We start from the raw sequence: 12,574 nt of genomic DNA on the forward strand, positions 1-12,574 counted from the left end.
CATTTTAGCTTTTAGACTTTCATACACTTTTGGTGTAAGTTAACATGTCCTGTATCCATCATTGCATGATCTTGTGGAGCACTTCCATTGCCCCCCAGTTGCCCTGCTTCCATCTATTCTATACCTCTCTCCCCCTCCCCTCAGGATCTACAGTAACAATCAGTCTTCACTACTTGAGGGACCAGATTTATTCCTTAACTTTTAATAATCTTTTTCTCTTTTACCTAGTGACTCCACAGACCCCGAGGGGTCTCAGTGTTCCTTAACTGCACAAGTTACGATTGCCCAAACTTGGATTTCAAAGAAATACATTCATTGTTTCATCTGTCACATCAAGTAATCGGGGCCAGCTGGGTGTCAAGATGCGTGTGGTAACCATTGTAATCCTGCTCTTCTTTTGTAAAGCCGCTGAGCTCCGCAAGGCAACCCCCGGGGGTGCCCGAGGCCGAGCGAATCATGGCAGGGCCAGTGGGGGCCGGAGAGGCTCGAACCTGGTCAAACGTTACGCGCCGGGCCTCCCCTGTGAAGTTTACACTTATCTCCACGAGAAATACTTAGATTGTCAAGAAAGAAAACTAGTTTATGTGCTTCCTGGCTGGCCTCACGATTTGCTGCACATGCTGTTAGCAAGAAACAAGATCCGCATATTGAAGAACAATATGTTTTCCAAGTTTAAAAAGCTGAAAAGCCTGGATCTGCAACAGAATGAGATCTCCAAAATTGAGAGTGAGGCTTTCTTTGGTTTAAGCAAACTTACTACCCTCTTACTGCAGCACAACAAGATCAAAGTCTTGACAGAAGAGGTGTTCATTTACACTCCTCTCCTGAGCTACCTGCGTCTTTATGACAACCCCTGGCGCTGTGCTTGTGAGATTGAAACGCTCGTTTCAATGTTGCAGATTCCAAGGAACCGGAATTTGGGGAACTATGCCAAATGTGAAAGCCCACAAGAACTAAAAAATACAAAACTGCGGCAGATAAAATCTGAACAGTTATGCCAGGAAGGAGAAAAGGAACAACTTGACCCAAAACCTCAAGTGTCAGGGAGACCCCCAGTCTTCAAGCCTGAGGTGGACTCTACTCTTTGCCACAACTATGTGTTTCCCATACAAACGCTGGACTGCAAAAGAAAAGGTCTGTAAGTTTCTTTCATTTCCAAGTTCATAGACAATTAAAAAGGCTCTTTTGAATTGTATAATGCTCTCCACACCCCACCATGTCTTGGAATTTCTGGGGTCACTTCCACCAGCTATCTTCCCCTGACAACGAAATTTACTGGAGATTTCTGGAGTCCAGGCTCATTGTGGTTGGTGATTGGGGAACAGTGGAGTAGAGGTAGAAGTACACTATGGAGGGGCAGCCATTTGGGTCCTATTCTTATCTTCCCATCTCAAGCATGGCTGTAAGGAATTCCTTCAAGATCTTAAACCCAATGTAAACTAACTTGTGTAGGTAAACCAATGAATAGGAAATCAAGTATAAGTATATGCATGCTGTGGGGCAAATGCTTAGCTATATTAACCTGACTCACTGCAATTAAAGTCAAAACATTGTCTGCGTCTGTGAGGAGATAACTTCAAGGAAAACCATCTGCAGAACAGAACAGGTGAGAGCCTTCGGAGAGAGAGGCCAAGTGGGATGTAGTGATGGCATATAATTTCTTATAATTTAATCCCAAGGTTTTAATAAATACTTGCTAACTTTATCTTAATTGCTCTCAAATTACCCAAAAAACAAACAACCAAAAATTTTTTAAGGATCAAGTTAAATTATTTAACCCAAGAACTATGAGACTAAGTCTTTCCAGAATTTCACCTCGTTCCCACAAACTATTACTGGCATTCACATCCTACACAAACTTGTGCTAGAACTGTGCAGGATTTGCACATCCAGGATAAGTTCAAGATAAATTAATGAAATAAGGAAACACACTAGAAATATTAGTAATGCTTTTGACATGTTAGTGAAAACTGTTCTCAACAGGTGGTCTAGTAATTGCTAATCTACCCTAGGACAACATACTTTGTAAGTTTCATTTCTGACATGGGCTAATAATTTATAATATTAAATGAAAGTCAAATGACCTTAGAGGAAGGTCTTCTAGAGAGATATCATTCCTTCCTCTTACTCTGGGAAGCTTTGCTTTGGTATTGCTTTTGTGAGGACAAGAGGGAGGAAAAGTTAAAAGGACCAGATAGACCGTAACTTCTCTCAAGCATCAGGCAACCTGAACCAGGAATAAATCTGTTCATTTATCAGCAAAGTCGTGATCGAGCCTTGCCCCTCTCTCTGGAAGGTGCACCTGGTTGGATCACACCACGCCCATGTAACACAGAGAAATGTGCTTGCTCCCCACCCTGTGAACAGTCTAATTTGATGCCACTGTGGACAGTTACAGGATGTAATCTGGGAGAGGCTATTCTGAGCTCCCCTGATTTTGAAAGGAGGTGCTCATTCAATTCATGAGAACATGCTGTCCTCAACTTACAGGAAGTCGTAGTTATTCCTCTTTCTGATGAGGAAAACGAGGCACCAGGAAGCTCAGTCACAGGTCTCCCAGGTAAGCAGCAAAGCTAAGATTTGAGCCTTGGTCCTCCTCAGCCAGAGCATGTGAACTTTCTGCTTCACCCTGCTGTCTTCCAAAATTGATTTGGTCACATTCGAACTAGTAGTAACCCCAACAAGGGAAGCATTAGAGAATTCCAGAAGAAGCAGTACATAGTTTCTCTGTGGCCAGACTAGGTAGAATTTCCCTGATATTGTTACAGGTGAGAACTTAGTGTTCTCTACTTAAGAGCACATTTTACTAGGATTTCCTGAATGATTCTTATATTAAAACCTTGAATTTTATGTATTTAAAATGAATACAAAGCTACTATCTTAGACTTTGGCTAGTTAAATTACTTATATTGCCGAGTTCTACCCTCAAGCTAATTTGTACTTGCTGCATCAGGTGTCAAAGAGAAATACAGATACAATTAAGTTCATTAATTATCTGAGAAAAATTAAATCTACACAAAATTGAAAACCTGTATAGGTAAACTCCACTGTAATCTGAAAAAAGATAACAAATTAAAAATATCTTTCTTTTCATTGTCTTTTTACTCTGGGTTATTCTCACCTACAGTAAGCCTATTTCTGGCCTTGTCTTTTTCCTTTTTTCCATATCTTTGTCTCCTCTTCTCTTGGAAAACTTTTGCTTATAAAAATACAAAGACATTTTTTATTGCTTTCCTTACTCGATATATTGTCTAAACACAAACTTGCAGAACTGCCCCATAAACACATTACCTTTGCTTTAAAAATATATACATTGGGAAGCGGATGTGGCTCAAGCAGTTGGGCACCCACCTACCACACGGGAGGTACCAGGTATGGTTCCCAGTGCCTCCTAAAGAGAACAAGCAAGACAGAAGGCTGGCGCACTGAGCTGACACAAGAAGATGATATGCAAAGATGACGCATCAAGATGACACAATGAGAGACATAACAAGCAGGGAATGGATGTGGCACAAGCAATCGGGCACCTACCTCCCACATGGGAGGTCCTGGGTTCATTGCCCAGTGCCTCCTAAAAAAGAAGATGAGCAGACACAGACAGCACACAACAAACAGACACAGAGAACAGATAGCGCAAACAACAAAGGGGGAGGAGAAATAAATAAAATCTTTAAAAAATATATATATATATATACATGTTATTACTGGAACACAGTAAAAATAACGTTCCATGATATACATGCTTAGTAAGTATCCTATTGGGTCATATGTTAAAGGACAACTCAAATTCTTCCAAATGTCAACAACTACACAGATCAGAGCCTATATGTTTAGGTTTCAAAATGAAAGGTGGTTTTACCTTTTAATATCATCAATATAAATGGCTTTCACGATGGGTGATATAAATCTATTGGTTCCTTTGATCATTGGGGTGTTGAATATTGTTGATTCCCATGTTTATTGGGAAAGGTCTTGTCTATTAAACTCCCTTTGGTAAGACATGGTACAGAGCCATGTGCTTTAGATTGATGCTAATAATCAAGTTGCCTTTCTTTGCTCTTGTAAGGCAGTAATTTAAGCAAACTTTAAAAGTAGTATAGGACATAAAAAATAGAAGTTAAATATCATGGCTAGAATTCAAGTATGACAACCTGATTTTAATCCACTCTAATTTTCCTTATTCCATTTGGTAAATGGGTATCGAATTCCTAATACTAAGAATAAATGTTGGGAAACGGACTTGGCCCAGTGGTTAGGGCGTCCATCTACCACATGGGAGGTCTGCGGTTCAAACCCCGGGCCTCCTTGACCCGTGTGGAGCTGGCCCATGCGCAGTGCTGATGCGTGCAAGGAATGCCGTGCTATGCAGGGGTGTCCCCCGCGTAGGGGAGCCCCACGCACAAGGAGTGTGCCCCGTAAGGAGAGCCGCCCAGCGTGAGAGAAAGAGCAGCCTGCCCAGGAATGGCGCTGCCCACACTTCCCGTGCCGCTGACAACAACAGAAGCGGACAAAGAAACAAGACGCAGCAAATAGACACAGAGAACAGACAACCGGGGGGAATTAAATAAATAAATCTTTAAAAAAAAAAAAAAAGAATAAATGTTTAGCAATGTTCATTGCTAGCTCCCTGTCATAATGCAGTAATAATACTTTTAATTGTGCCCCATACTTGAGGCACTATGTAGAGTCTAATGAAGTCTAAAACATGCTATCAAGAGTGGAACGAGCAGTGATATTAATGAATAGGAGCTATCATCTAAATGCTGCATGCCTGAAATAATTTACATGCATTATGTCATTGAATCCTCAAAACCCTAAAAGAAATACTATTAATCTCATTTTATAAAGGAGGAAGCTTAGCCCTAGAGAAGTTGTTGCCTTTCTGAGGTCACACAGTCAGTAGTAATCTAGATCCCAAGACTTTAACCACCATGCAATGCCATCCGTTCTTTAAAGAGTCTGTGTACACTTATTAACCAAGAAGACTTTATAAATGCCTTCTGTGTGCTTCCTCCCAGCGTGAAATCCTCCTTGTAGGCTCTGCGGAAGCACACCATGGACATGAGCACACACAGGGACCCCCAATACAGATTGCCCTGGCTCCCCTGACCAGGGAGCTGAAGCCTCTCCCGGCTGACTTGGAAAGAGCCAGAGGGTGTACAAAGGATGCCTAATAGGTGCCAATTCGACCATGCAGACCTCAAAGATCTTTTTTTTTTTTTTCTTTCCCTAAACGTCTAAAAACAAGAAAAAGAAATTAAGGCTTTATTCACTGGGAGGCAGACTCTTTGCCAACAAAACTTAGTCTTTCAAAGGGAATAAATGTGGGATTAGCTGAAAGGCACATTTATGCTATTTTGAGGTGAATCCAAAAAGGCATGAAAAGTAGGAGTTTTAAAACTGCTTTTAGCGTCATGTTTACTAGAATAACTTACCCACTTTTAAAGATTCTTTTCACTTCTAAGATGAGGGCTGGGGAGAATATGCAGATAAATTGCCCCAAGCTGCCACTGAAGTTAAGATCACAACTTTGCCCCTGGCTTGAACAGTAGAAGAGTTAAGAATTTCTTATTTTCAGTAAACAGGGTCATTTATGTCTCTTCACCTACCAAGCCTTCAGAGTAGTTCTGAGGTTGCTGACAACTAAATGGGAAATTACAAGAAAAAAATTTCCCAATTTCATTCTCAAAATCAGCAGGTTTCACTGGGGGAGGGACATGGCTTTTAAGGTGTGATGGTCAAGTAAACATGGCATTCGCTTCAGGTTTACCAAGAATTTTGAGTGGCAGTAAATATGGAGACCATGTAGCACCTGATCAGGAAATGGGGATACTGACCAAAATTGACTTCTGACATGAGAATATTTATTTTTATAGACACTATATCAAAGGCAAACATACTTTCCATCAATATTAGCATCTTATTTTAGTTCTTAGGTAAAAGTTCTAAAGAAATGTTTTTGTTCATCGATATAACATGTGGGATTTTTCCATGTTTTTTTCTAAACCATACTAGTAAAAAGGCTTTGGTTTGCATTTCCTGATATTTCTTGCAGATGCTATTTTTACCCAGGCCTGCTGTTGACAACCCTGAAGTTGGTTCTGCAATTCATATTTTTTTCCCAGCATCCACAGGTCTGCCACACTCTTTAAACCAGGTTTCTCATAGACAATTTTTCCTACTCATTCATTTGTGGTTAACCCACTTCAGCATGTTCTACAGTGGTTGCTTAGGAGTTCTGCTGCCATCCACCCTCATGTCCAGCCCAGAAGATGTGGGCTCAACAAGCAAGTTCTGATAAACAGGCTATTTTCTAGAATCTAGAGGCGCTGACTCTGGTGACAAGAGCGCTTGATGACTTTGTAGGGACTTAGGGAGGACTCTGGCTTACATTCTTGGTGAGAAGGGAAGCCATTGGAGGATTCTCCATGTAGGATGGGAAACCATCTGGAGGAGTGACATAATCTGACATGTTTTAACAGGATCACTCAGGGCACTATCTGAATAATCCAGACAAGAGATGATGGTGCCTTGCACCAGTGTGGCAGCAGTGGAGAAATGAGAGGGGGTGGGGTTATCTGTATTTTTAAATAAAACCTCTATTCTGCTTTTTAAAAGCCTCTTAAAAAAGATGCCACAGCCATTCCCAATAATTATTCCAAACTATAAATTTCAAGAAATGATTTCTCCTATCTGTCCTCAGGCTTCAGTCATCTCTGTGGTTTTCAAATGTCACTAAGATTTCCATCTTCTTGTTTATGTAGAGCCCAAGAAAGAATACAGCTCTTCAGTTTGCAGTTTGCTGACCCAAAAGGGAAGATTACCTCATTGTTACAACATTATAATAAGTTCAAGTCTTAAAAATTTTCCTCTTTCAGTATGTTTGCAGATATAACTCTAGGTCAAACAGAATTGTCTTGTGAGAGAACAGAAATAAGGTCATCCCAAGTTTTCAATGTACTTTCACTATAAGAGGTCTTAATATTCCTGAATCATTAAACACAACAAATATGTAATGATCTCTTATTATTTATCAGGTATTAGTTATCAATTGCTGTGTAACAAATTACCCCAACGTGTAGTGGCTTAAAACACCTTTATTATCTCTCAGTTTCTGTGGCTCAGGAAACCAGGGATAGCTTAACTGGGTTCTCTGCTTCAGGGTCTCTCACAAGGCTGCAACAAGGCGTTGACCTCATCAATCAGGGCTTAGCAGTCATGGCTGTGGCCTTATCTAAAGGTTCAACTGGAAAAGGATACTGTTCCAGTTCCTTGACAGCTATTGGACTAAGAGTCTCAGTTCCTCGTTGGTTGTCAGAATCTACCCTCAATTCCTTGCCATGTGGGCCTCTCTAACATGGAAGCTTGTGTTATCAAAACTAGCAAGAGGGAAGCAGATGTGGCTCAAACAATTGGGCTCCCGCCTACCATATAGGAGGTCCAGGGTTTGATGCCCAGGGCCTCCTGGTGAGGGCAAGCTGGCCCTTGTGGCAGGCTGGCCCACACAGAGTCCTGGCCCGTACAGAGTGCTGGTCTGCGCAGGCTCTGGAAGGTCCCAGGATCAGTTCCCAGAGCTGCCTAATGAGAATACCAGCAGACACAGAAGAACACACAGCAAATGGACACAGAGAGCAGACAATGGGCGGCAGGGGGGGATAAATAAATAAATAAATAAATAAATCTTTAAAAAAAAAAACAAAAACAGCAAGAGACAGTCTTCTAGGAAGATGAAGTCACAATCTCTTGTAACCTAATCACAGAGGTGACACCCCATTACATTTGCCGTTTCTATGTGTTAGGTTCAACCACCAGGTTCAGCCCACACTCAGGCAACTACACAAAGGCATGAATATCACTAGGTATAGATCACTGGGTGCCATTTTAGAAGCTTCCTGACACCTGCCACTTATTAAATACATTTGCTCTGCAATGTATTAGGCAGTGTTCTAAGCCATCCTCATAAAGCAAACATGGTGTGGGAGTGGGATGGGGTGAGCTACAAAAAATTAGGGGAAAAAAAACAGTAAAATGTGCAGTTTATCAAGAAAAAATAAAGCAGGGAATAGGGTTGAGATAACTGGTGGATGTCATTTTAAATATGGGGCCAGGAAGTTCTCACAGCCACCCCAATACATTAACTCACCCACTCTCTCCTTCTCCACTTCATCCTACATGTCAAGTTTGAGAGGACATTCTAGGCAGACAGAACAACATAAAAGTAGCATAAAGGGAATGCGGAGGCCGCAGAGCGTAGAAGCACAGTCTCTGGGGCTAGCGGTCTGTGTTTCAGTCCCAGTTAACCATGGGCAAGTTTTTAACCTCTCTGTCCTGTTTCCTCGTCTGCAGAATGTGGATGATAATGGTACTTAGCTCATAGGTTACTTAATGTTTGTTAGAGCACTTGGCCCTTCCACATATATATGAAGATCCCCTCAGAGGGGAAGGCAAAGTTAACAGTATGAAGGACACTAAAGGAAGGACCATGGATTCAGCATGGTTAAAAGAAGAGGAAAAATATGAGCCTGAGTCCATAAGATTGTAAACATACCATGGTCTAAGAAATCATAAATATGTATTTTTTTTAATTTTGGAAGAAATTATCAGCAATTCAGTTATTCTGCACCAAAAGGGGAATTATCAATAAAGAAAGACCACCTTACATAAACCCAGGTCAAAGAATTTTCTATTTATTCAGAAAGATTTTGGGTCATGCTATTTTTTTAGGTGTCAGTTAATCTCGGCATTTTATTGTTTATGGTTTTCTTTCACAGGAACAGGTTTGTTTCTCTTTATAGGCTTTACTTGTCCTACTTAAAATTGAATAAACTCTCTTTTCTTAAGATTAAGAGAGGAGTATCACACCAAATAGAAAATAAACACACTTTACATTTTTACCAGCACGACTTAAGAAAAATAGCAAAAGATAAATTAGGTGAACCTTGATTTCTTATGAGCCTGTGGAAAATAATCTGGACTCCTCTCTCAGGAGCTTCTCCTATATTGTTTTTAGTAGTGGTCTCACTGGGCGTTTTTTGTTGTTGTTTTACTGAGGAGTCTAGTTCCTGCTGTACCCAGGAAGTATCAGGGAGTGGTAGAGAATAAATGAAATCACAAGGATTCTGAGAATAAGTGGTGAGGAAACAGGGTGACAAGTAAGAACTATTCTTTCTGGAATTCAGCATCCAGAGAAAGAAGAAATAAGATAATGGACTGTGGGTCCTGAGGGTCAAGAGTTTCTTGGTTTTTTAGAGTGGAGAGACCTGAATTTATTTGTTAGCAGATAGAAGGAGCCTGAGGAGAGGGATTGGCTTGCATCCCACTGCCCCATGGCAGCTAAGCTCAGCTAAAGCTGCACCACCAGCCGGTCCTCCTTTTGAGTACTTGCTTCAGCCTCTGTAAAGACTTCTCTGAACATTCTCTGAGCCTACAATGCTCAGTTGGGTGGGCTTTGAAGGAATTTAGCATGTGCCAGGACTTATTTACATCACTTTTCTTTGGCTGTAGATATCACTTTTCCTTTTCTCTTTAAGAGCTGACTCTTTAATCACACAGCCCTAACAGTGAAGGAGAAAAGGGGGCGAGAGGAGAGCATGATAATCTAAATTTTTTTTTTTTCCAGAGTTGAAGAAAGTTCCAAAAAACATCCCTCCAGATATTGTTAAACTTGACTTATCACATAATAAAATCAGCCAACTTCGACCCAAGGAATTTGAAGATGTTCATGAGTTAAGGAAATTAAATCTCAGCAGCAACGGCATTGAATTCATAGATCCTGGTAAGTTCCACGGACTACCCCTCAAACAGGTGACAGGTGTCCTCTAATTTTCCTATGGCAGCATTTATAGTAAATACAAGTTGGTTTCAAAAAGTAAATAAAGTGTGGATTTAAACTAAATTATTTAAAGAAGCTTAAATTAGAACTTTTTTGGCACTCAGAAACATTTTCCCATTTCCTTTATAAGGCATACAATTACATATATTACTTAGCAACTTTTATCCAATTGACCCAGTTAAAGGGTTTTTTCAGAAAACGTGAAAAAAGGGGGGGAGGGTATGTGGCTAGTGATCAGTAATACTCTAAATATGTAGTGATTTTTAAAGGGAAATTCAGATTTGGCTTTTTCTTTGTCATGCAGTAAGCCCCAACTTTGCACATCTGAAACAATCTGTGAAGCACAAAGCTCACAATTTAAGATAAAAATGTGCTCAAAGCAGAGCCAGGTGAATTTTATCTAATTCCAGATCAATATCAAGGCTCTTTTCTACCCTTCAAATCCCTTCTCCACTTTCCAAGCACAATCTCTGCCAAAGATGAGTTTGGTAAATTAAGTAAACATATTGGATTTGAAAAGAACTGAAAATTACTGCAATATTGACCAGATTTGAAATATCCATAATACATGTGCTTTCATGATGCTACTTCAACTTAAAAAGTCATATTTATTAAAATGATTGCTAATACTATTAGGAATTCCATGTCAATGTCACAATCATTTGAGTACTTCTGCTTTTCTTGATAATAACAATCTTGAGACAACATAGAAGTGAAAACTAAGAATGAACATTCTGGAGCCAAAGCATCATTCAGTATTAATAACATCTTTTAAAGGGATTAGGACTTATAACTTTTTTTAAAAATTCCCAACAGGACAGCAACATGCTACCGTCATACTTTAGCCTGTATGGATAGTGTAAACTTGGGACTATCTTTAACTCTTGAGGTCTGTATTAGTCAGCCAAAGGGGTGCTGATGCAAAATACTAGAAAATGGTTGGGTTTTATAAAGGACATTTATTTGGAGTAGGAGCTTACAGTTATCAGGCCATACAGCATAAATTACTTCCCTCACCAAAGTCTGTTGTCACGTGTTGGGACAAAATGGCTGCCGACATCAACCAGGGTTCAGGCTTCCTGGGTTCCTCTCTTCCTGGGGTTCATTTCTCTCCAGGCTCAGCTACTCTGTTTTCTCCACAAGGTCAGTCATAAATTATGAGGCTCGCTAGGCTTTGCCTCGCTCCACAAGGCCAGCTGCAGATGATCAGAGAGGCTCTGTCTCTCCCCAGGGCTTCTGCTGTGTCTAAGGAGTCATCTCTGTTCCTCTGTGTTCTTCTCCTGTATGTTCATTTCCTGGGCTCCAATATCAAAACTCCAGCATCAAAACTCCAACTCTGTCCTTTGCCATATCTTTTATCCAAGGGGTGGGGACTCAATACCCTACTGACATGGCTCAATCAGAGCCCTAATCATAATTTAATCACACCCAGGTACAGACCAGTTTATAAATATAATCCAATATCTATTTTTGGAATTCATGAATCATATCAAACTGCTACAAGGTCAAAAGCAATTTTGTTTCACAGTAAATTAGAATATTCTATAGAGACGCTCTCTTCCAAATGAAGCACCCATCAAATAAGTGTGCAGGTCAATCGCTGGTAGCCAGCCTCCACGAAGCTAGGCCACAAGGTAAAGAAACTGAGTGTGGAGACCCCTTCCACTCCCCAAGACCCCAAAACTGCGGGAAATGCATGCCACATCCTGGATCCTACGCATGTGTCTAATCTCCTTCTGACTCTGTAGTCCCAATCCATAATTGACCAACTATTAAGAAATATCAGTGCAAACAATATTTGTGGCAATCTTTACAAAAGGCTAAAATGCTAGTTACTATAAGGCCTAAGTTAAAATGAATTTTTAAAAAACAGTGAATAATATTGCAATGTTTTAATTATAGTGGAGCTACAGTATGTAAGAAAATGAGAAAAATGAGAGAAGACAACATAGATAAATAAGAGTGTAAAATGGGTTTGTTTCCTAGTCATATTTTTCCCTCATCAGTTATGGATTTCCCATAGTAGCTAGGATTCCTCAGTGGGAATCTCCTGCAGGACTGTTAGTCTTGTTATAGCAATGTGTTTTCCTGGCTGACACACAACATGTTCTCTGTTTTCAGCAGTGGTACTCCTTTTATCTTTGTTCAGTTCAGCCCTGGGAGACTATTTTCTACACTAACAGATATACATTGAGTACTTACCAAATGCCAAGTGCTCTGCTTGGTACTGTCTTTTGGAACAAAATACATCTCAGCATGTAAAAGTGAGTCAAAATGGCCTAACGAAGTTTTAAAATAAAAGAACGTCTGTATTTCAGGACCTTTGAGATGAAACACTGCCAAAGCAGGCTTACTTTAAAGATTTATGCTGGCAGTTGTCCAAATGCCATGAGAGTTGCCAGTCTTTAAAAGGCATGATTAAAAATCTTGTAAAATGCCAGACATTATTGTGGTAAAGGGAAAGAAGACACCCTACGAGGGGTTTTACCTCCTTTAAAAAACAGATTAAAACTAGCTTTTCCAAATGTCAGCATACATATGGTTTAAGTAAAACTATAGCACATTCAGAATAAAATCCAGGAATGTTTACACATGCTTTTAATCTAAAGAGCTGACTTGTTTTAAGAAAAGTAAATGTGTGAGATCATTGACTCACAGAATTTTAGCAAATAGGGGGAAAAAAGCAGCATCTTCACAACTATCATCATGAGAACTGGACTTATGCTCTCCCCCCAAGCCATT

At 40.2% G+C, this 12,574-nt stretch overlaps 2 protein-coding genes across 4 annotated transcripts in view; one reads left to right on the forward strand and one right to left on the reverse strand.

The window, feature by feature from the left end:
* FBXL13 (F-box and leucine rich repeat protein 13) overlaps nucleotides 1-12,574 on the reverse strand; it is a 330,038-nt gene that overhangs the window by 162,733 nt on the left and 154,731 nt on the right. The window lies entirely within an intron of this gene.
* LRRC17 (leucine rich repeat containing 17) overlaps nucleotides 1-12,574 on the forward strand; it is a 35,524-nt gene that overhangs the window by 21,397 nt on the left and 1,553 nt on the right. The window contains exons 2-3 of one of the 2 annotated variants that reach the window (XM_004473401.5): nucleotides 229-1,134; nucleotides 9,620-9,775. In XM_004473401.5, the coding sequence (XP_004473458.1) occupies nucleotides 363-1,134; nucleotides 9,620-9,775 (928 nt within the window). In that variant the 5' untranslated portion in view covers nucleotides 229-362. The remainder of the gene's footprint in view (nucleotides 1-228; nucleotides 1,135-9,619; nucleotides 9,776-12,574) is intronic. The other variant, XM_023583076.3, reaches the window with a different exon arrangement.

The sequence above is a fragment of the Dasypus novemcinctus genome, chromosome 5 (genome assembly GCF_030445035.2).
Source record: "Dasypus novemcinctus isolate mDasNov1 chromosome 5, mDasNov1.1.hap2, whole genome shotgun sequence".
Taxonomy (NCBI): Eukaryota; Metazoa; Chordata; class Mammalia; order Cingulata; family Dasypodidae; genus Dasypus; species Dasypus novemcinctus.